Source organism: Hypomesus transpacificus, chromosome 21, assembly GCF_021917145.1.
Source record: "Hypomesus transpacificus isolate Combined female chromosome 21, fHypTra1, whole genome shotgun sequence".
Lineage (NCBI taxonomy): Eukaryota > Metazoa > Chordata > Actinopteri > Osmeriformes > Osmeridae > Hypomesus > Hypomesus transpacificus.
The window spans coordinates 6,292,708-6,316,841 of NC_061080.1; the positions used below are offsets into that span (position 1 = coordinate 6,292,708).

Below are 24,134 nucleotides of genomic sequence, written 5' to 3' on the forward strand. Positions count from 1 at the left end.
TTGGCTATCGGCCTATGTAAACTTTGGTGCTCGTGCCCTGTTAGTATCCGCGAGCACATTTGCAGGCAACTTTCATTGACTAAGCAAATAAATGGGTTGCTAATTTACACATTTCGGATTGGTTTCTAATTTAGCAAAACTCGGGAAAAATTATTCTATGAAAAAGCTAGTAGTATGAGCCAGGTTTGAGAATCAAACAAAAATTATTGGGGGAGAGTTTTGTAAATGTTGAATGGAGTTAATAGAATAAAAACAACCGGAAGAGTCGGAAACCTAACCGTACATGCAATACCACCTACATCCACCGGGGCCGTTGCTTCAAGCCAAGGGGCGAGGGATGGGGGCTTGATCGGATGGTGACTTGGAAAGCGAGAACGCATCTGATTTCCCAGATGTCATTGCAAGAACACACGCATCTCAAATAGTTCTCCGTCCTCGCGGTCTTGCAAGACCGTTCTCACAAGACACTTGGCAAGAACGTTCTTCTCAAGAACGTTCTTTGCATTGTTAAACACCATTTCTGGGTTTGTTTTCGCTGTTCTTGGTGACTTGTGTTCTTTGGATTAGAACCGTACTTGTATTGATAAACGGCCAGTGTGTAGAAACACCCGCACACGTTACTGCGCCAATTTTTATGTGTACGCGCCTTTCGTACATTTGATCCCAGGATTGATGAGTTAAGCTGTGCGTGAGCATTAACATAAGGGGTTCACTCTGTCAAGAGGTTTTGGTGTTTAGTTACACTTTAAACCGATAATGTAGTCGTAGTTACTGAAAACAAATATGTTAACAACTGAAATCTCTTAACATATTTAAGTTCCCCATGTACAATATATACAACTATATAACATATGTACAACTGCATATTAAATACTATCTTAGTACAGGAGTGAGAGTTGTATCCAAATTCAAATTAATGAATCCAAACTATTTTTAGGCAATACATTTGGTGGAAAAGATTCAATTGTATGTTGGAATATATTCAGTCAGACATCAATTTGACATAAAAACCATAAAATAATCATTAAGGAGTATGAAAACTAAATACAGAATCACAAAGAAATACATGGTTTGAACATTTTATTGGGGGAGGGACTGTAGAAAAGGAGCAAGCTTTTTGAAGTTAACACCTTAGTGCCAGTTATAAAAGATTATCGAAATCTTAAGGGTCTCTTGCCATAAAGGATAAGGTGTTGGGTCCAAGTCATCAGATCAGACACAGGTTTGGGGAGAGACTTTCACAAATTTTACATGGTGTAACATTAAGTACTAACTTTTAGAGAAATCAAACCACTGATCATACAAAAAAAGAAAATGTTAATAAAATGTTCCACCTGGGTTCTATTCAGTGCACATCGGCATTGTGTAACATAAGTTAGACAAAATCAAGGAACTCTACAAATGCTGTTCCCTGGAATTAGACAGTAATCTCTTTAAATACTTGGTGCAACTGTCTAAGGCAGCTTTAATTTGGTAACAAAAAAAAACAACGACAAAAAAACATGTAATTTAGGTGTATTGTACAAAGCAGGAATGAAGCTATACATTGTCACGTCCGTTTTTTTTTTTTGTCCTCATACACTGTACAGAGTCCACTTCCTCCAGGTCCGGCCAGGCAATAGGCAGTGTAATTTCTATCTTACATTTATTCACTGTCTGTCAAGACATATCATATACACATTCAGACATACCATACAAACGTATATATGCACCAGCTCTCTTTCAATCTTGGTATTTTTCAGTCTCCATCAACATTACAATTCTTTCTGAATGACTGTAGTGACAACTCACACACAATCTTTTTTTTATTTATTTTTTATATATGGCTAATTTGTTGGGAGCATTAAATATTTGACTTGGTCTTGTCAATTAAATAATTTAACAATTTCTGCCAAAGAATATATCTAAAGCTGCTTGGATGATACAGGTTGACTGTATATACATTTATATTGTATGCGCTTTATTTAATTTAATATAACATACTTATAATACTGTGTGAGAAGTTTGACACTGGTGTTCGTTAAGTTATGTAACCCTAAAAATACCTTCATGCTACCATATAATTTATGGATATTTAACTCCGCTAGAAAATTACATGTCGTAGACAAAATGTAAAAACACAACACTTGTCTCAAAAACTTGGTGTTTGGTGAAATAAAGTACAGTGCTTTGTGGTCTAAGACAGCATCTGATGTAGATTTTTTGCATCTTATGACATGATTGTCATGACAGGCCAATACTTGGGAAATTAAAACCAAAATGATGCCAACAGATAATTACACTGCATATTTGAACTGGATAACATAAAATAACAGCTGACAAAAGTTATTCTAACAATGATTTTAATCCTCTGATTTTACACCTAATAGAACCAATTGAAAGGACAAGTTAAATCTGTATATCAATATTCCAATTTGCCTCATGTATGCTTTTATACATGTTTGTATGTCTATATAAATTATATACACAAAAAGTATTTTGCCCAACCTTTTGAAAGGGTTTCAAGTCCCTCTAGATTAAAATCAATCAATTAAATTCAATGAACTGAACCCAAAGGACAATTTTCTGTTAAATGTTCATGCTTTCAATTTCCTGAACAGTTTATGATTAAAAGGACAGGAAACTGACATCCACAGCACTTCAGGATCAACTCTTGAGTGCTCCTGAGTAACAAAACAGTTTTTGAAAATAAACAGCAACAAAACTATCTGTAGTCCTCTCCAGACTACCCCGCCGTGGTCCTTGTGACAGTGTGAGGTTGGTGCTTAATTCAAGTGTTGTTATCATTTCCCATCTATCTACAGAAACTTGTTCCAAGCAAGGGCTGTTTTGTTCTAAGCATTCAGTCTAGGAGGCCTGCTGTCCATTGGGGGAGTGACATTATTATTTTACAAAATATACCATGGACTCCTCCAGAAACTGACTGGTACAGTTGAGCTGCTAAGAAAGATTTACTATTTACACCAGGTTGTGCATCATCCAGGGGAGTGATAGGGGTAATGGGTTTAGGTGCTTGGGTTAGAAGACTTTTGGTTTTCCCCATTCAAGACACCCCCCTAGGCTGCCCTCTCCATCACTCAGTGGATTTTAGTTCAGAAGGCAGAGTGTACATTTTGTGCACCCAATGTTCACAAGTTCTTGGTGTTAATGTGTGTTTTGTAATGCTTGGTCAGGTGGTCGCTCCTCATGAACCTTTTCTGACACTGGTTGCACTCGAAGCGCTTGTCTCCTATGACAAAATACAAAAGAGAATAGGCTGTAAATAGTCATTTATCTTTGATTAATATTATTCAACCCCACAAGTAAAAAATATGTACAATGGTGCCTGCACCAGCACCTATATGAAATCCAACATGTTAACACCTCCAATTACATCATATGGTAGAGATGATTTGGCATGCATCCCCAACCTATTATTTAATTTAACTAACCTAACTCATTTGTTCAAATAAATATACATAAAATACCAAATATTCCCCTATATTTAACCTGTCAAGTACAACTTCTCTATGTGTGTGTATTCTATACACCAGACAGACCTGTGTGTGTCCTGGCATGCCGCTGTAGCTCATCACTGCGTGTGAAGCGTTTCCCACAGAACACCCAGTTGCAGACGAATGGTCGCTCGCCAGTGTGCAGGCGCACATGAGCCCTGAGAAGGGATGTCTTCCTGAATGTTTTCTCACAACCGGGAATATGGCAGATGTGCTTCCTTTTACCAACCTCACCTGGCCTGGAAAGTCGAGGGGAACACATACCCAAAATAAGACACACTTATACACACAATTCACATAGATTTTTGAAAATGTGGGAATACAATTTACATGATAATGTATGCGCTAGTTTGCTTAAATACCACAAAATATCTAAACACTGCATATAGCCAGGTGAAAATGTCTTATAGAATCTTGTTGACATCTTACAGTAAAAGACTATAGAGGCAAACAAATGTCACCATAAGGGGCAGATTCAGTCATTCATTCAAGGTCCACTCAACTGTCAATCAACTGTCACTAAGCTGTCACTCAGGTAAGAAAGATTTCCTTTTGTTATTCCTATATGGATTATTCAACCTACATTCATAAAAAATACCTGGTGATCAACTACAATTTACATCTGAATGTGTGTTGAGCTGTGGTACAACTATTATTGGTGAAACGACCCAGCCCCAAACCCCATCTTTGCAATAATAATTAATAAAGGCTGGTTTAAAGTACTTCTATCTGCCTCTATGTATTAACGCTCATGGGTAGCCTAAATGGGTTCTATTCAGACCTTAACATTCAGTATTTTAGGGGCTTCCGGTTTGAACATGGACTGAGTGGACGTGTTTGAGTGTGGCTCCATTTTTATATTCTAAATACTTGTTCTACCTTTATTTTAAACCTGTTTGCCGTTATCTGTATGTAGCCTGAACTTTTTGTATAACTTTGGTCATAGCTAGACACCGATATGTCAAGTAAAGCAAACCGTCGAAATAATAAAGCAACTGAAAAAGACTATGCTCCGACCAGAAGTGAAAACATGGCTACGGCCTCGATGCCTGATGCACTACCAGAAGACCTTGAGAAACTTCAGTTGATTCTCCTTACTGCTATGATACGAGCAGTGCATTCTGCGCTTAAAAATTAGCTTGAAACTGCGTTGACTCCAGTGATTAGCACACTCGAACAAGTAAAGTCTTACTAAGAATCACACAAGGAACGCATTCGTGGGGTTGAAGATAACCTAAGTGATTACAGTGACCGTTTGGTGAGTGTTGAGACTGCCATAGCAACATTGCAGGGGGAGATCACGTCTATGAAGAGGAAGTTAGATGACCTGGAGAATCGGTCGTGAAGATCCAACCTGAGAGTGGTCGGGATCCCAGAAAATTTGGAAGGTTCAAGTCCAATTTTATTTATATAGCACATTTAAAAACAGCCAAAGTGCTTCACAGTGCGATTGTTCAGACCCTGTTAAGTTCATGGCCGAGTTTTCTCATGAGGTACTGGGGGCAGATTTCTTCTCGGGGCCTCTCCTGCTTTCCGTGCACACCGAATTGGAGTTAAACCAACCGATGAAGGCGATCGAGACCAAGAGTATTCCTGGTCCATTTTCACTACTTTCAGGACAAACATCGCATCAGCAGACAGAGGCAAGACTGGTCTTCCGTGGAAGTTGTGTTTTTCCATGAAGATTTCAGTGCGGAGCTGGGGAGAAAACGAGTAGCGTTCAGGGATGTTAAATCTCTGCTCTACGAGAAAGGGATCAGGTTTGGCTTATTATACCCTGCCCCGCTCCAGGTCACCCATGACGGTAAAATACACTATTTTCACCAGAGGCAGCCACAGAGTTTTACAATTCACACTGGGGAAAAGAGCAAGAAGTTGAATGACTACAGATAACAGGCTACTTTCACGTAGCTCACTGCTGGCGCTGTTTGTTAGTTTAGCCTAATTTATCAAGGTAACCTGCAGATTCTTTTCTTTGATCGCTGCATCCCATTTATTCACTTAGGCTACTTTACAGACTTATAAGACTGTGATATACTAACTATGAATATCCTTGTTATGTCTACAAAATTATTTTAGATACAGTATAAATTAAGCTAGTGTGCAAATCCTGAGGATAGCCAACCGAAGTTGAATAAGCCAATGTCGTTAGCGATGCTAGCTAACGTTGGTTTGATATCTGTATATAACATTTCACTGCAGACATCCCAAGTCTCCCGGCAGTTCCCGGACACCCGCAAATGCTATACAATCTCCTGGAATTAGGGGATTTTGTATTTTGGGCAAGTGAAGTGGAAGAGAACTTTACTTGTCCCACTGGACAAGTTAAAACTCAAACAAAATAAAATGCTATGTTACTTCACGTTATGTTCCAATCATTACGTCTATTTTACCGATTTCATTTGACCGAATCCTGCATTAGCTAAACACAAAATAAGTGGCTTCGTCCCAAGATCTCTACAGACCGTGCAGCTAATTTAATGCTAAACACTTGGACGGGGGCTTATTACTTGAAAGAGGAGTTATTTACTGTGTCATCTCAGTTACACTATCAGGGCTTTAAAAAACTGACTTGCTCAAGTAGGCAAATGGCTAGTAGAACATAATAAATTCAGTAAATCAAGCAACGCTGTAAGACCCAGTGAAATGTTATACAGCCAACGTTAGCTAGCATCGCCACGACATTGGCTAACTCTACTTCGGTAGGCTATCCTCAGTATTTGCAAGCTATCTAAACTTATACTGTATCTGAAATAAGACAAATAGCCCGGAGACAAGCTTTCACAGGTGTTCGTGTGTCTATGTTGCTTCACTCCGTGGGCCTGCACCTTGTCCATTACGGTTTACATTGTTAGCAGGACTACTTGGTTGGCTGCCTTCTAAGCGTGAGAAGTACAAGGTTTGGCGTGAGAGCCTGTGAGCAGGGGCGATTCTAGGATCAGACCTCTAGGGGTGCTCAGCCCCCAATTAGAATGTGACATGAATACAGTGCCTTGCAAAAGTGCAAAACCCCCTTGCTAATATAAATCCCAAATTTAACTTGATAACAATTAATAGATTTATGTATTATTATTCAAAATATTGAATGAATGAAAAAAAACTAAGGATTTCCCTTTCTTCATGAACTACCAGCATCAAATGATAATAAAGAATTTTTTTTTTGCTTGAGCACCCCTAAAAAGGGTCTAAAATCGCCACTGGTGTATAGCCTACTTTACAGATGAATATTAGCAGATATTTAACTATGTACATTTAACCAATACAAATGCTGCTAACACTTGCTAGGTACATCACTGCCGACGCTAGCTAACTAGAAATGTCAACACAATTATTTTTTTAAATAAAATGATACATCTTTACACGGACAAGAGACTTTTGTGTATGGACAAGTGAAACGTTAATGTACTTGTCCAAAGGACAAGTGCCTCAAAAGGTTAATGTCGAGCCCTGAACTGTAAAAAGACTTGTTTTCATTTGTGCATCCAAACACTGAGCAACTGTTATGCTTGGTTTGTTTGCAAGCCATGATGTCTCTCTAGGAAAAAAAGATATGGCAGTCGCACGGTCGTAGCTCAGTTTCTTATGGGCGGGCCAGATTCTCTGGGCAGGCAAAGCAGAGAAAGGGGAGGTTCAAAACCGAGCGTTTGAGCTCTCATTTTCTCAAAGGCGGAGAAGAATACCCAGGGCTTGGTTTACACCTATCGACATTTCTAGCCACTGGGGGACCAAAAGCAGACTAGGGGAACTCATATTAACGTTAAATAACCTCCTAAAGTGAAGTTCTCATGTCATGGGACTTTTAATACATTAATATTAGCTTTCTTTAAGACTGCTAGCTATTAAGTTAAAGTATTTGAGTGCCTTATCATGAACTATTTTCCAATTACCACTGTCTTGCTTTCTTTTTAAGATTAACAAAGACAATTGTCAATATCTGCTCCACGTAAGCCACCAACTCCAAGTTTTTTGACTTTCAATTCAAAATTAAAAGTTAGTTAGCTACCAAAATAATGCACGTTCGTCAAACTTAGCTAATCGCTATGTGTTAAAACAGCAGTTTGTCAGCTCTAGGACATGTAGCATGCCTTGCCTGTTAAAAAGCTGCACATTTTATAGCCTCACATCTACTTTAATTTTCTCGCATTTAAACAACTTCACACCGGTTCACTGTCATGAGCAGTGTTGGGGGTATGCAATACAATGCGTTACATAATATTCTTACTTAAGTGAGTAACAAAGTAATATAACGCGTTACTTTTTGACATTGAGTAATATTATTACTTACTTATTTAAGAAACTTGCGTTACTTGTCCAAGTTACTGCATGAATTCAACAAAATAGCCTTATAAATACAGAATGTAGCTTAAAGGACACTTCGTTTTCATTGAAGATATTGGAAAAAACATTAAGGTGCAATACAAATTGTGCCCAAACTAAATATTATTTACTGCCAAAAACAGCACCTCAAACTTCTCGATAGTGTCCACAGAGAAACGAAGCTGAAAGAGATGACGAACCGTCTATACAACTCACTACTAAAAGTAATAGTAAAAGTAATATAATAAGAAATAATATTACTTTGTAGAGAAAGTCATAATGTAACTTAATCACACTACTATAATATCTAATATATTACTTCGAGTAACTTCCCCCAACACTGGTCATGAGCCATACACCTGCCAAATTTGACTATCAATGCCCGGTTCACAAGATAATCACGCTACACGCACGCACAAACATCAGACAAGAGATTCCTGGCATTATAATACAATTATAATTCCCAAAAAGTTGGGAGGTTGTGTCAAATGGAAATTAAAACTGAATACAATAATTTGCAAATATCATTAACTCATATCATTCACAAAGAGTCATTGAAGACATATCAAATGTTGAACTTTTTAAAGGAAAAAATAAATATTTGGAATACTGATGGAATGTGATGGCGGGGGGTTAAAATGCTGTAAAAAAAATAAAAAGTATGTGTTACTGAAAATAAACAGCTGGAGGAACATTTTGCAGCTAACTAGGTTAATTTCAAACAGGTCAGCAACATGATTGGGTATAAAAGAGTATCTTAGAAGTAAAGATGGGCAGATGTTCACCAATCAGCAAAAACCTACATTTACATATTGTGGAACCATTTCAGAATAGTGTTCCTCAACGTAAAGAAGAACGCAAAGACTTCTGCGAGAATCTAGATGTGTTAATGACAGGGGGGAAATAAATACTGCATGCCTGTGATCTTCAGGCACTCAGGTGGCACTGCATAAAAAGCAGGCATGATTCTGTAATGGAAATAATTCCATGGGCTCAGAAACACCTCCGGAACTCATTGTCTGTGAACACAGCTTGCAATGCCATCCACAAATGCAGGTTAAAGGTATAATACAAAGAAGAAGCCATATGTGAACATGATCCAGAACCACTGCCATCTTCTCTGGTCTAAAGCTAATTTAAAATGGACTGAAGCAAAGTAAGAAAACTGTTCTGTGGTCAGACTAATTTAAATGTAAAATTATTTTTGGAAACCATGGATGCTGCGTCCTCCGGACTTCAGGAGGGGGACCATCCGGCTTGTTATCAGCGGTTCAAAATCCTGCATTTTGATGGTATGGGGGTGCATTAGTGCATAGAATGATTAACTTGCACATCTGGAAAGGCACCATCAATGCTGAAAGGTATATACAGGTTTTAGAGCAACATTTGCTTCCATCCAGACGTCTTTTTCAGGGAAGGCCTTGCGTATTTCAGCAAGACAAGGCTAAACCCACATACTGCATCTGTTACATAATAGTAATAGTAGAAGAGTCTGGGTGCTGAACTGGCCTGCCTGCTGTCCAGACCTTTTACCAGTTAAAAACATTTGGTGGATCATGAAACAAAAAATATCATAAAGACCCAGGGCCGTTGAGCAGCAAGAATCCTGTATCAGACATGAAAAGGAAAACATTCTCTTCCCACAGCTCCAGAAACTGATCTCCCCAGTTCCCAGACAGATATAGACTGTTATTATAATAAAAGAGGATAATACACAGTGGTAAACATGGCCTTGTCCCAACTTTTTTGAGACGCGTTGCTGCCATCAAATTCAAAATTACCTTATCTTTTCCTTTTTGGAATTGTACATTTCATCAGTTTAAACATTTTACATGTTTTCTATGTTCTATTGTGAATAACATATGGGTTTATGAAATTTGCAAATCATTAGGGCTGCAACAACGAATTGACTAAATAGATTAAAATCGATTATTAAAACCGTTGGCAACGAATTTCATTATCGATTTGTTGTGTCGCACGATTATTACGCCACTCAATCAGTCTTTTGAGTATTTTTTTTTGTAAGTTTAGGGTTAGGGCGTGGAGCGGAGGAAAGGCCATCGGAGAGAGGTTGTTGAGTAACGTTGTTCTGAAACACATGGCGGCAGTGACGTGCGGTGATGTCAGTAAGAGGCTAGGCACTGAGTTATGAAAGCCAGATTACTTAATTTATTGTTAGGCTAATATGTCAAAACAGTAAACGCAGTAAACAGTACAAGCAGCCTACAGCCGCTGAATGTCAGCACAGCCACATAATCTTTTCTTCATACCAGTCTGTTTGAAACTATCGAAAACATGTTGTCCCTTAGGCTGCAGTAGTATAAGTCTGGCGTAGACCTCCTTCTTGCTATTAACTCCTTTTTTGAATAAAATCGAGCCTTGGTAAATTTCTCAACTCTGTGATAGGCAGACACCGCTTCTGTCATTTTGATATTTGTTAGTTTTATATTCGACATTTGTCTCACAATCGGAAGACTACTTTGCAGCATCGCGTTAAGGACTGGGTGAAAACTACCCACACCTTTTTGGTAAATGTAGACTTTTATAATATTTTTGGGAATATAAAACCTCAAACAGACACCAGGGTATCTTAACAATGTCTGGTGTACGTCCACAGCCTTTACTTTTTCAATGAAGTTTCAAATAAAATGATAGAAAATCACTCTTTGAAAATAGCTTAATCCTCACAAATCTTAACTTTTTTTCAAAATGGTGTCAGATATTTTTTTTTTTTATCTTAATCTTACCAGATTATTCAATAAAGTCTGGCCTACTTCCACAACCTTTCAATTTTCAATAAAGTTTTAAACAAAACTCAAATAAATTGTTTATCTTGGAAAATAGCATTAAATCCACGCTAATATTAATAACTTTTTCAAATTTGTGTGCCTGTTTGTGCACATTCTGAAGATTTTTTGCACTGTGAATTTGCCCTGTCAGTTTTGTTTTTGAATAAAGGGTTGAAAATTCATGTTTTTTTTTTAATCCCATTCACCGATTCATAGAAAAAAGAATCAAAAGATTAATCGATTATTAAAATAATTGTTAGTTGCAGCCTTACAAATCATTGTCTTATGTTCTTTATTTTACACAACGTCCCAACCTTTTTGGAATTGGGGTTGTATGATGAGCCTAACTGGCTGCATTCCTGGCACTACCTTGTTTTCATACTGTGGCATCACAAGAGGACGTGTGGTAGAGGGGCGTTACGTTCCCTTTTTGGTGGTGGCTACCATGCCACAAGATGGCTGCCGGGAACACTACATCTCCCAAAATGCGCTCCTCAGAAGGCTGCAAATGCCTCAGCCCGCTGATTAACGAGGGAGCTCAGGTGTGGGAGGGAGAGAGAAGAAAAGAGTGGACACACACACCAGGCACGCGGGCTGGTACATGGAACAAACTTTGTTCGGCTTTGGAGGAACTTTAATTTTTGCACCTACGGTAGTAGGATTCCAGTTAGGAGCAAGTTTATGAAGCCTATATTTTTACTTAAAAAAAACTAATGTTTCCTTTCTGAAAGATTTTTGTTGTTATGGAACAAAGTGGATTATTTGTTTAAAAGCATTTTTTGCCTGCTCTGTCCTGTGGTGACGCTCTGCCCTACACCCCGCTTACTGGTCAAGCCTCTCATGATACCACAATACCATGACAAAAAAAATTGCAATTAAAGACAACATGCTTGCCCAATAAAATGTCAGTATTGACCCCTCCTGGACCACGGCACCCAACTGTAGTGGAGCCCCCACTTGCCTTTTTTCTGCATCCTTACAGTTAGGGCAGGTGCAGGCCATACGCCGTTTCTTCTCTCCTGGCTGTCCAGGCAGTTCCAGAGCCAGAGTCTGTTCCACCTGCATTGTCTGGCCTTGAGACCCTGTCACCCCACTCAGTTGGAGCGCTCCGCCCTGCACTGTTTGAACGGTCAGATGCTGCTGACCTGGAAAGAGGAGGGACATGCTTAAGCTTTTACAACACTTTAAACTTTAGACTCTAAACAATAAAAAAACAAACATTTAAAACTTTTTTTTAAATGGCGCTCAAAAAACCATTAACAGAATGTCGCCAAAAACGCAATTAGAATAATTTGAGCAAATATTAAACAATTTCATGTTAACGTTACATATCGCTAGCTAACTGAAATGAGCAAGCTACTATTGCAGCACATGCACATTCTCATTTGGGTCCTGTGGAGAAAATCTTGGATTTCCTATGTGCTTGTGTTAATCACAATTACTGTATTTCTTCTAATAGACTCTGCAGCGTTTATTACACAACTATCATTTTTGGTGCAGCGTTTATTCGAGGGCGGCGTTTAATTAGTAAGAGAGATTTAATGAATTGCAGCTGCAGTGCGGCCATAGACAAACAACAAATAGACAAGGAGGTCAAACACAATGCCTAGTATAAAATTGAAACCGCGCATATCTACATTGTGTAGAAATCTGAAGCAACATGCCGAAACTTTCTTACACTTCCAGCTTTCAAACAGAAAGCTGGGCAGAAAGAATTCACCAGCAGCAACTGATCTGTAGCATGCGAACTGAAAGGCGAATTTGCCAGTAGTGAAGTTAGCTACCTCGCTATATTGTAGGCTAGATGTAATTGTCGCAATTACATTATTATAATGTATAATTTGTTTTCAACCAATGTCATAATTTAGAATTATATAATTGCATTCAGTATCATTAAGTGACTTTGGTGAGAGTAGGCCTACAGTGCCTTTATTTTTAAGGCCTTTTGGAACACTCGTAAGTGAGAGAGTCGACAAGCTAACAGCAAGCGAAGCACAGACAACTTAATGCTCCGATAAAAGTACGGTTGTTATCGGATGTTAGCGATCTAAGGAAACCTCTATTCCCTTGTGTTGTTTTGTGTCTGTACTTTGGTGAACGTTATTTACATGCTTCGCATGTCATGGTATGTTCATATTAAGCTAATGTGGTTTTATTTTCTCGTTATACTGTGGGTTTAGTTCACAGTGGATTTGGAGAAGAAGCTTCAAACCTGTAGCAAGAAAGCCACTTGTGTCTGCCAGTGCTTTTAGGGAATTATAATACACTTGTGATTTACTTGTGTAATAAATACTGTCATAATAATTTAGCCAATTAAATAACCGCTTTCTGATTTTTTATTTGAGGGCGGCGTTTATTACAAAATGTTCATTTTTCGGAGCAGCGTTTATAAGAGGGCTGCGTTAATTCGAGGGCGGCGTTTAATTGAACAAATACGGCAATATATAAGCTATTGCATAATGATTTGGCCATGTATTCTATGCTCATAGAATCATTCACATATTGTATTCTTATTGTAGTTGTCTACACCTCTCTATAAATACAAACATCTACTGTTGTATGTGTGCTGGTTGGCTACACCAGTGTTTTCCATACATTGATTTATTTGTGGTGGCCCGCCACAATAAAAAATGTACTGCCACAAATGTATTCATTTAGTTTTTAGATTTTACTGTTTAACATGGAAAAATAAAGTATTTAATTGTTGTAACTGCGCACAGCGCATTGATTCGCTCAGCCCCTTCCTGCCCTGCTCACGTTCTCTCTCTCACTACAACGGACCTGTCTGTGAATAGGCCTTCTCGCCGTGCACAATCTGAATCAATGTGCGGAACAAACAGCTTTTTCCTCAGAGAAGACGGCCGGAGAATCATCTGGAGTTTACGAATGGTTAGGCCCAATCCCAATGTCCACCCTCAAAGACTTTGAGGTGCGTTCTCACTAAGTTTGTGAGGGCTTAGGGCTGTCCCCACAGTGAAATTGTCAAGAGGGCTCTTTCGCACACATTTTGAGTCCTTCATACACCCTTTTCTTTAGTCCGCATTTTTGCAGACTTTAGCGAAGGGAATTGCCCACAATTCACAGCGTTGTGACGTGAAACACGAGGGTTACCAGGGAAAGCCTGGTAGCGAGAAAATAATTTCTGCAAACCTCATAAAACAAGAACGGTAAACAAACAAGCATGCATGGAAGGAGCAACCAACCCTGATAACATAGTTAGAAATAAATGTTAACATTTAAGTTTAAACACAAAGCTCACTGATGGTTAACATAGCCAGAATTGTGTGCAGGTTGTCCTTTGATGATAAATTGGAAATATGCTTTCATCAGATTTGATCCAACAACATTACTATTTTGCCAATAATGCAGCAAAGTGCTATCCCATTCCAATTTTTAGCATTTTCAACCCTTGCAGCCTCTTGCACTCATTCACTTACTAGGTGACGTGAAGTTAGTCTGAGGGTGCAGGGCTTAGGGTTTAGGGGGGACATTCGGATTTGGGCCTTAGTCATGTGTTTCCCTCACAGACTTATACGTGGCGGTGCGCCACAGAATCAACAGCGGCCGCCACATATTGCGTTTCGTTATTCTTTTTAAAATGTTGTTTAAACTATTTAAAACACGCAGCGTATTCGTTCAGCTGCATTTCCTTTCCCTGCTCTCCCTCCGTCTCTCGGTCACTCACGCGTCTCTCTCACATACCGACAGTCACAACGTCAGCACACGTTAGCAACGACGCATAGATACACCGTTCTACATTCAGCGATATCAGCGAGCCCTCAGCATTACTACCATAGGTAAAAGTCTAGGAAAGTTGAGGGTACTTTTTGCTAGGTACTAAAGAATATATTGTGCTTATTAAAGCTCTGTCTTATGAACTTAGAAGTGTGCTCAGGCTTAAACATTGTGTCTCACACAGGGTGGGTGGAGTCAGGGCAGCGAGCGGAGAAAAAGGAACAATCCAGATGAGTTTCGACCACAGTGTGTTTTCAGAAACAACCTTGAAACCAGGTGGAGACGGCACCCGAGCAGGTGGGATGCGTAGGCAAGAACAACTCCCTGCTGCACAGGAGAACAAGCTCAACCCTCTTGTGTTTTTTGTTTTACTGCACTGTATAATATATGCTGGGGCAGGGACAGATAGTTAGATGGACTTCGTGAACCAACCCAAACTCTGTTGTGGGTAGGGAAACATAGACAACCCCAGAGCTCTGTACTTGTTGATTTCCAACTGCCGCATTAAAGCTGATATTATCGGACCTCTGCGACTCCAGACCACTCTTTCCAGAACAGAGACTTGTGTCATTGAATACCATAATTACATATTGGAATAGATACAACAAATGTAAGTCCTTCAGTACCTCTGAACATGTCTTAATCTGTTAATCTGTTCCTCTTAGTTCTTTTGGTGAACAATCTCACGTTCCCTACTTACCGGCGTCATGGAGCCGACCAGCTAAATAGTTATTTAGCACTAGGGTTGCTGCCTGCATATACTGGCAGCTCCGTTTTTCTCCTAGATTCAGACCTAGCCCCGGTAAATTGTAGAGCTAGCTAACTACTACACTTCTGTAGTAGTGCAGTAACAACTACAGTAACGACTACACTCCACAATTTCCCTAGAAATATTTTCAGGCTTCAACCAGTGCTGATAAAACAGAAAGAGGTGGACTAATATGTAGAAACAGGCAGGTAAGAAAACAGGTCTCAGGACCTGAACATAATTTACATCTATGCTGATCTTAAATAAGTGAAACTTCCTAAATATACAGATAGCAATAAATAATTGACTATGCTAACCCTAATACTAAAACTTCCTTAATTACAGATAACAATAAAAATCTGTATTGACGAAAAACTCACATTGGAACAAAGTGTTTGTAAATGTTGCTAAGCTAACACATTTCATACACCAACTCACCTCCTGCATTAGTGATTGTTACAGGAACTCCCTGCACCTGGACACCATTGATATTAATGGTCTGGACCGTCTGGCCTGAGGAGAGTTGCGCTGCATTTAGCGCAATCATTCCCCCAGCTGGAGCAAGTTTTGGTAGTGTCCTCTCTTTGCGTCCGCCTGCTATGGTCTTCTTGCTGCTCACAACAGCTGCCGACAAGGTGGTGACGGTACTGGTAGGTGTCGCTGTTGTGGAGATGGCTTCCTGGAGCTGCACAGTCTGCCATTCCCCCAATGCAGTTTTGATCAGGAACTGCGGAATCACAAGTATGAAAGACTATAGTAGTTCTACTGTACATCATATAGTATACTTTTATAGATAGCTGTATAGTTTTCAGGTTCCAAATGGGAGATGGTTGTATGTGCAGATGGGTTGTGTTTTTGAGAGGAAAAAGGAATACTTGAGTGGGTGAGGCATCAGCTGGGGCCACCTGCAGGTTCTGGGTTGGCTGTCTCTGGGGAACCTGTGGCAGGGTAGCAGAGGCGGCCTGGACCACCTTGAGGGCCTGCTGAGGAATCTGGACCATTTGCTGCTCTTGTTTAGGTTGGACAAGTTGAACCTGCTGCACCACTGCCGGCTGGCCAGGGCTCTGCACGATTAGGAGGTTGTTACCTGCCTAAAAAAGAAAAGCATTTCTTGGAACCTTTGTGTGAATTAGTCTGAAGTCTAAAATAAATAAGAGTACAGAAGTCTAACTTTTGTCAACAAGGTAATCCACAGAATTTTGTGTGCTTGTATAACCTTTTTTTTCTACTAAACTACATCAGCTAATTTGGCTTTCTTGCCCTTTGGCCTTGGCCCAGCTCCGCAACTCAGGGGTGGGCAATTAATTTTGACAAGGTGCCACGTGAGAAACCTGAAATGTGTTGGAGGGCCGCATCAACAATAACTTGAACTTAAATCTGCTTACTATTCATTTTCCCCCATTGAAAAAGCAGTAAAGTATATATTATGATTAGCTGCTACTGGTTATCAGAAGAATAAGTATAAATATTTTACATGTTGGTCAACTAGGAAAAGACTATCGAAGTAACAGTAAAAACTAAAATAATCATTACATCAGTGTTTCCTTTTATTTTTAACTAGTTAATCTTCACAAACACTGAAAAGTTGTTTTGCATTATGTTAAAGATATGCAATTGATCAGCTTTATACAAAAAGCAATACGTTTTTTTCGGTTTATTTTGTTCTTTGAGAGGAATCCATTGGGCTTAAACAAGTGCATCAAAATCTGTCTTAATGTCTGAGGTGGATATGCATGGGCCGGGTGACAGGTGATGATCCGGTTCTGCAATTTAAGTTCAAGTTCAAGTCTTTTATTTGTCAGGTACACAGAACAACACAAGGTTAGACTGGGCACTGAAATTGTTAAGCCAAGACAACGCAAGCACCTGGCATAACATAACATATAAGTACACGGAACACAATTTACATCAATGCTGAGCTTAAATAAGTGAAACTTCCTAAATATACAGATAGCAATAAATAATCGACTATACTAACCCTAATACTAAAACTTCCTAAATTACAGATAACAATAAATAGTACACTATACTAACCCTAAATGCACATAAAACCTATTTCAACCCTATGACCTATTCTAACCTAAGTGGAGTGCAGTACAATAGTGCAAATTTGCAGATCAGTGACTATGTCAATGACCATACAGGAGCCTGGTGGCGAGGTACAGTGAGGTACAGTAGTGCAATGTTACTGATAGTGCAACCAGTAGCTGAAAGTGACAGTGTATAAGTCACTAGTGTGCAGTAAATCAATGTCCATATCAGTGTCCATTCAGAAGCCTAATGGCCCTTGGGTTTAAACTGTTGTCCAGTATGCGTGTGCGCGACCGGATGCTGCGGTAACGCCTGCCAGAAGGCAACGGGGTAAAGAGACTGAAGGATGGGTGGGAACAGTCTCTTAAAATCCTGCCGGCTTTCCTTAGGCAACGTGTGTGGTAGGTGTCCTGTAGGGCTGGGAGCTTCCTGCCGATGATGAACTCTGCAGAACGGACCACACTTCGTAGGGCCTTGCGGTTCCGGTCTGTGCAGCTCCCATACCACACTGTGATACAACCAGTCAGAATGCTCTCTATAGTGCATCTGTAAAAGTTAGTGAGGATGACTGAGTCCATACTAAACTTCTTCAGTCTCCTCAGGAAGAAGAGGCGCTTACGGGCCGCTTTGACCACCTTGTCCATTTGAACAGACCAGGTGAGATCATTGCTGATGTTCACCCCGAGGAACTTGAAGCAGCTGACCTTCTCCACTTCAGATCCGTTGATGAGTAGGGGTGCATGCTCCTCCTCCTGCCGCCTCTTATAGTCCACAATCATCTCCTTGGTCTTGCTGATGTTAAGAGATAGGTTATTGTCCTGACACCATGATGTCAGGGTGTCAACCTCCTCTCTGTAGGCTGACTAGTCACTGTCAGAAATGAGGCCCACGATGGTTGTGTCGTCAGCAAACTTAACAAGGAGGCTGCGGCGTTGCCGCACAGTCGTGAGTGAACAAGGAGAACAGGAGAGGGCTGAGCACACAGCCCTGGGGGGTGCCTAAGTTGGTGATCAGTACGGATGAGGTGCAGTCACCGATTCTCACCACCTGTGGCCTCCCTGTCAGGAAGTGGAAGATCCACTTGCAAAGGGAGGTGCTCAGTCCCAGGTCCACAAGCTTGGAGACCAGTCTGGAGGGGATGATGGTGTTGAATGCAGAGCTGTAGTCAATGAACAGCATATGTATTCCCCTTGTCCCGGTGGGAGAAAGCGGTGTGCATAGTCAGAGCGATGGCATCGTCTGTACACCTGTTGGACCGGTATGCAAACTGCATAGGGTCCAGTGTGGGGGGCAGCGAGGAGCAGATGAATGATTTGACTAGCCGCTCGAAGCACTTCATGATGACAGAGGTCAGTGCTATCGGGCGATAGTCGTTCAGACATGTGACCTTGGTGTTCTTGGGCACAGGGATAATGGTGGTCCTCTTGAAGCAGGTGGGGAGTACAGACAGGTTAAGGGAGAGGTTGAAGATGTCACTGAAGACCCCTGCCAGCTGGTCAGCGCAGCCCCTGAGGGCCCTATTTAACTAGCAAACCATCAGCCCCGCCCACTGAAGTTGTCAAGTTCTTATTATGTCCGCGTTAGTGTTTTTCCTTAGGCCCTTAGTGCCGATTCAAATTGTAATCCTTTAACACAGCGACCTGTTCTCCAAAACTAAGAACACAGCTTTGACCTCAGTAAACAGATACTTAGAGGTCCATGTCTTGTTAAAAACTCTAACTTTCTGTATCAACCTTTAGTTTTTCATTTTCGAGGGCTAACCAACAGCTAACTCTCCTGTCGGTGGGGTGGGGCAAGCGCACATTTGTAAATTGCCTGATCACTAGTCTTTCAGGCCTACATATTTACTACAGCTCAACACATTCATTTATTTAAAATTTTTGATTTACCTCACGCGGGCCGGATTGAGACAGCCTGTGGGCTGGTTGTGGCCCGCGGGCCGTACAATGCCCAGGTCTGCCATAACTGATTCTATGGTGCTCAGGTCGTAATTTCAATCACACAGCACGGCGCACTGTAGGCCTACAGGAATATCTGGACAGAGATCAGAGGCAAAAACCCGCCCCATCTCTGTCTCTTGATTAGTTTAGACCAGCGGTCCCCAACCTTTTTAGCGCCACGGACCGGTTTCATGTAAGACATATTTTCAAGGACCGGCAGGGGTGGACTGGGAGGAAAGATAGGCCCTGGACTTTGATCCAAACTGGCCCACCAGAACCGGCCCCCGAATAGGCCTACGCCACCACAGCTGCCCTGATAATGCATGCACATCCTGGGGGTTTGATGTGATCCTAGCTAGCGACTTTTACATCAAAAAAGATTAAGAGACAACATCTGATTCACTAGACAAGGTTTAACCAATTGAAAAATGGCTGTTTATTTGACATAAAGCTCTAAAAACGATTTTTCAATCTTTTTTTGCTGATTTGAGGGAAAAATAGTTTTTGGAGCTTTATGTCAAATAAACATAGCCGTTATTCAATTGGTTAAACCTTGTCTAGTGAATCAGATGTTGTCTCAATCTTTCAGCCCCATCTTTATGTTTCTTAGCCTGGTCTTCCATCGTTATATTACTAGCTAGCTTTCGATCTGTCAGTCCCACTTTTATGTGTAAACGAGACTAAGCTATGTCAGTGACACCCGAAGTGCATTCCTTATATCCAGTTTATTCTGTGATTTTGTTTGATTGCTGTCACGGCAGAAAATCCCACTTCCAAACAGTGCTCGAAGTGGGCCGGTACTCACCGGTACGCAGTACCGGCACCTCTACATTTTACTCTTAAGCGTACCGGCACCTTTTCTTGCGTATTGGCACTTTTTCTTGCATGCCGGTACGCTACATTCGAAAAAGTTATCTAGACAGCATCAACTGATGCCTCAGTAAAACAGATTTTTCACTGCTGATTTCAAACCTAGAAACTAAACGACTTTCGTTTGTAAGTAATTATGTTAGCCTGGCTTCAGAAAGGCACTAAAAGAACGCGTGTGCCAGAGCCAGACACGTCAACGTCCAACCAGAAACATTGGGTAGGCTACGAATCATGAGCTTCAAACTTGTTTAAATAAATACATACATTTAATGTATGGCTGCGGGAACTACGGGTGCTGAGGGTGCTGCAGCACCCCCTGACAGCACGAGAATTTAAAATGATATGACTTTAAAATCCACCACCGCGGAATAGCCCCGCAGTAGCGGACTGGCCATTGGGAACACTGGGAGAAGAATAACGATGGAAAACGAGGATAAGAAACGTAAGGGTGGGGCTGAAAAATAAAGAGAAAAAAAGACATAACTTTCACTAGACAAGGTTTTACCAATAAAAAAACTGCCATTTTGATTTTACACAAGGCTCAAAAAACTATTTTGCGCTCAAATAAAGGCCCAAAAAGTTGGCCTTTAAGTATCGAACTCCCAAACTAGCATAACATCAAACACAGACTATGCATGCATTAGCAGGCAGCAGTGGTGGCGTAGCTTTACGGGGGCCGGTTCTGGTGGGCTGGTCTGGATAAAAGTCCAGGGCCCTATTTTTACTCCCAGTCTGTCCCTGAAGCCCCGCAACATTAAGCCACCCCCCTGATAAGATATGTTCCCGAGGCTATGCATTTATGTTGTTAATAAATAGATACCGATACCGATGCCTGGGCTTTGTTTATCTGTCGATACCCGATACCGATCCGATACCGTTGTTGAATTAATAATAAACTGTATACCTCCCACCATATACCTTCCTTCCACCATGTGGAAACGACTAAAGGCACCAGACTTTCCTAACTAAGACAAAACAGGTGTAATCTACTGCATTCTTATTTATTTATTATTTAAAAAACAATTGTGCATTCAAAATGCGAAAATAGAATGTAATCAAACATGGGGCCTATTAAAATAAATAAAATGTAGCAGTAGAAACAAAATAGTGTATTGGTCAAACGTACAATGGTAACAAACAGCAACCAAACATTGTAAACATGTACAAATATTTGAATTCTTATTTATGTGTTGTCGCTGGTGTGTAAACCATGGAAGTTTTCAGCTTGAAGCATTGCAACGTGCGGTGTACAGCTCATGTCGAACCAGTGGACAGAAAGTTAAAAGCAACATGGAGCGAGCCAAAGAGTTAGCTGTGTGGAGATATTTCACGCTTGTAATGCCAACTAGTTCGTCGGCTGTTTGCAATGTAAATGTTTTGAGGGGTGGTGGTAGTACTGCAACGTACAATAGTACCAATTTAATCAATCACATCCAAAAGCACAATGCTAGGAGCACGCCGAATTCCTGCAGCTCAACGACTCTACTATACTGTAGAATCTACAGTGTAGAACGAGTAGCGTAGCACATATGCGATCGTTCAAATATGGGTCTCACAGCGTAACGTTGCATATGCGATTTCGAAAAATTCAACTGAATATTTTCCGATAGACAAAAACTATGCGACAAAGGCTGTATGGCTTCCATAAGTACTAATGAGAAGGCTAACAGGTAACACTAGCATGCTAGTAGCATTGCTTCGAGTATTATGCTTGCTGTGGGCACCTTCGGAAATATTTAGAACTCACACATCTGATCCAGCTATTTTGTCAATTTTGGGGCCGATATCCGATCTTAGTATCGGATCAGTGCACCCCTAATAGTTACCGCTCAACCAAGCCCACAAACTTGCTAAAAAATGAGTACACAAACGTCTTTGCAGAGCTTTTTTGCTCAGGGGAAAAGGCCCGCAGAGAAGGAGAGAATCCGGTAATTTTTCTTAATAAAACGTCTTTCAGACTCTGATAATCAATTAAAAGGAAATAATCTTATTTATTTATTTTCTGTGCGGCCCGGTACCAAATGGCCCACGGACCGGTACCGGTCGTAGTTGGGGAACGCTGGTTTAGACCACGATATGATCCAACCATGAGTGTGAATTCCGTCAAAGAAGAAACAAACGCTTTGTTCCTGGAGAAGCAGCGGATGAGAGGAGGTTAGGTGCACCGGTGCGGCCTAGGAATTTTTTTTGTCACACCCGTACAAATTTTGTTGGCATATGCGACCAATTGCACTCTAGAGCCCTGCTGAGACTTTTTGACCCCTGAATAACAAAATACTTCAGACATAGCAACACATTGTGCAATATCAGTTATTACAGCTTTAATAGCTTTTTCCACTGTCTGTTGCGGTAAAAATTGAATCAATCTGCATATTGATTTCAAAATGAACCCAGAAAAGACAGAGGAAACCTACCTACACCAATAGCTGTGGATTAGTGGTGTTGAAATATAAAATACATTATTGGTAACATTTGTTAATTTCAAAATTACCTGTTCCATAAATCTTCCACTAAAATCAAGAAATAGTACACAAAAGCCTATTTGTGTGTTGCTAAATTATGTGTATGATGTGAACAGCCCAGATGTGTATACAGTGAACATACCTGAATAATATTGTCAGCAGTGGTCTCAATCAAAAGAGTTTCCATCTGTTCTGGGGGTGGAGAGGCCGGCTGCGAAGGCGGCGGGGCCACCAACGGCACCTTTTTTTTCCTTCCTCGCCTGCCTTTTGCTGGTGGGACAGGGGCTGTTGCTGTCTCTGTGACAAACTGAGTTCCACCCACCTCGCCAGTGGCCACGGTGATGGGTACTGTGAGTCCGCCAGACAGACACACCATGTTGGTGGAATTGTTGGGCTTGCGCCCCCGCGTAGATGGTTTAATAGCCAAAGTCTTCTGCGGTGTGACTGGGGGGGTGGTGGGTGCTTGAGTGGGCATGGTCATGGGTGTTGTTATAATGGCCTGATTTGTTCCTGGGATGAGCTGGATCTGGCCTCCCTGTGGCATTACCTGGATGGTCTGGGTTCCCTGGATTTGCGGGACCATCTGATACTGTATGTTGGCTGTGGTGGAATTTGTCCGAGCTGGGCTCTGGATAGTGAGCACAATGGGGTTGCCAGGGCTGGAAGAGCCAAGGCCAGTCGGCAACTGAATCACATTGCCTTTGGCTGAAAGGAAGCCCAGGTTCTTGGGGGGAGCAGGAGCAATGGGAGCAGGCTTGATGGGGAGGAGTCTGCGAGGCTGCGGCTGGGCTGGAGGGGCACTGACAGGAACCTGGGCGGCAGGAGGGCCGATCTTACTACAGGTGGCTGCCAGTAAGGCCAGAGGAGAAGGTTGGGAGTCCTGTGGACAAATAAATAAAATACATAATAAGTGTAAGAATTTGTTTTCCTCCCCTGTCAATACGTTAAGAAAATCTGCATTCGAAATTTGCTAAAAACGAAATCTATCAATATTTTCTCCAGTGAACTTTGGATGCAAAGGATCATTTGCATGTGAAGTAACAAGCTTTTTGTTTCATAAACCTGGATCAATGACAGATAACAATTTGTAATCTGACAATTCTAAAATACCCCCATGTTAGGTATATTTGTAAATTGCTGTGGCCATGTTTATGTATGTATCCAATGTTGTACACATGCATTTCTACACTACAAGTGAAGTTTATTCAGTGGGGGGTTTTAAGCAAGATGAATTGGGCATTGACTCAAGTTATTTAATGTGATCAGACTGAATAATCTTAAAATATAATTCCTTAACATATTTAACATTTTAACAAGGGATATCAGTAAGTGTTAAAATATTATTTTATATTTATTGAGTATCTGTAAATCATGATCTTACATTCACATTATACATAATGGCCTTGTCTCCCTCAGATCAATGTTTCCTCTAACACTGAGGACAAATGTATACAGATGGTATGCCGTTAAGCATACTATATTAGTGATGAATGTTTCAGACACAAAAATTGGATACATTCATTGGTTACACCACATAATAGCTGGCTGTATCACCCCGAAAGACCATGTGATTAAATTTGTATTTTAAAAGATCAATACAAAAATGTCATACAAAAAAAATGCATCAACATGTTTTTATTGTTATTTGGTAGGATTCTCTTGGACACACAAATCATACCGATTTCATTCAAATCTGAACTTAACAATGTTTCGGAAAAAAAAAGAAAGAAAAAACTTTCATTAAAAAT

The 24,134-nt window shown here is 40.7% G+C and overlaps 1 protein-coding gene across 7 annotated transcripts in view; it reads right to left on the bottom strand.

The window, feature by feature from the left end:
* Positions 1–1,063: 1,063 nt before the first annotated feature.
* The window catches only part of sp2 (sp2 transcription factor), a 29,265-nt gene continuing 6,194 nt past the window's right edge, over positions 1,064–24,134 (bottom strand). For all 7 annotated transcript variants that reach the window (XM_047043515.1, XM_047043513.1, XM_047043517.1 and 4 more), the window contains 6 exons: positions 22,529–23,266; positions 15,959–16,174; positions 15,522–15,810; positions 11,562–11,745; positions 3,540–3,733; positions 1,064–3,229 (listed from right to left, as the gene is read on the bottom strand). In XM_047043515.1, the coding sequence (XP_046899471.1) occupies positions 3,129–3,229; positions 3,540–3,733; positions 11,562–11,745; positions 15,522–15,810; positions 15,959–16,174; positions 22,529–23,266 (1,722 nt within the window). In that variant the 3' untranslated portion in view covers positions 1,064–3,128. The remainder of the gene's footprint in view (positions 3,230–3,539; positions 3,734–11,561; positions 11,746–15,521; positions 15,811–15,958; positions 16,175–22,528; positions 23,267–24,134) is intronic.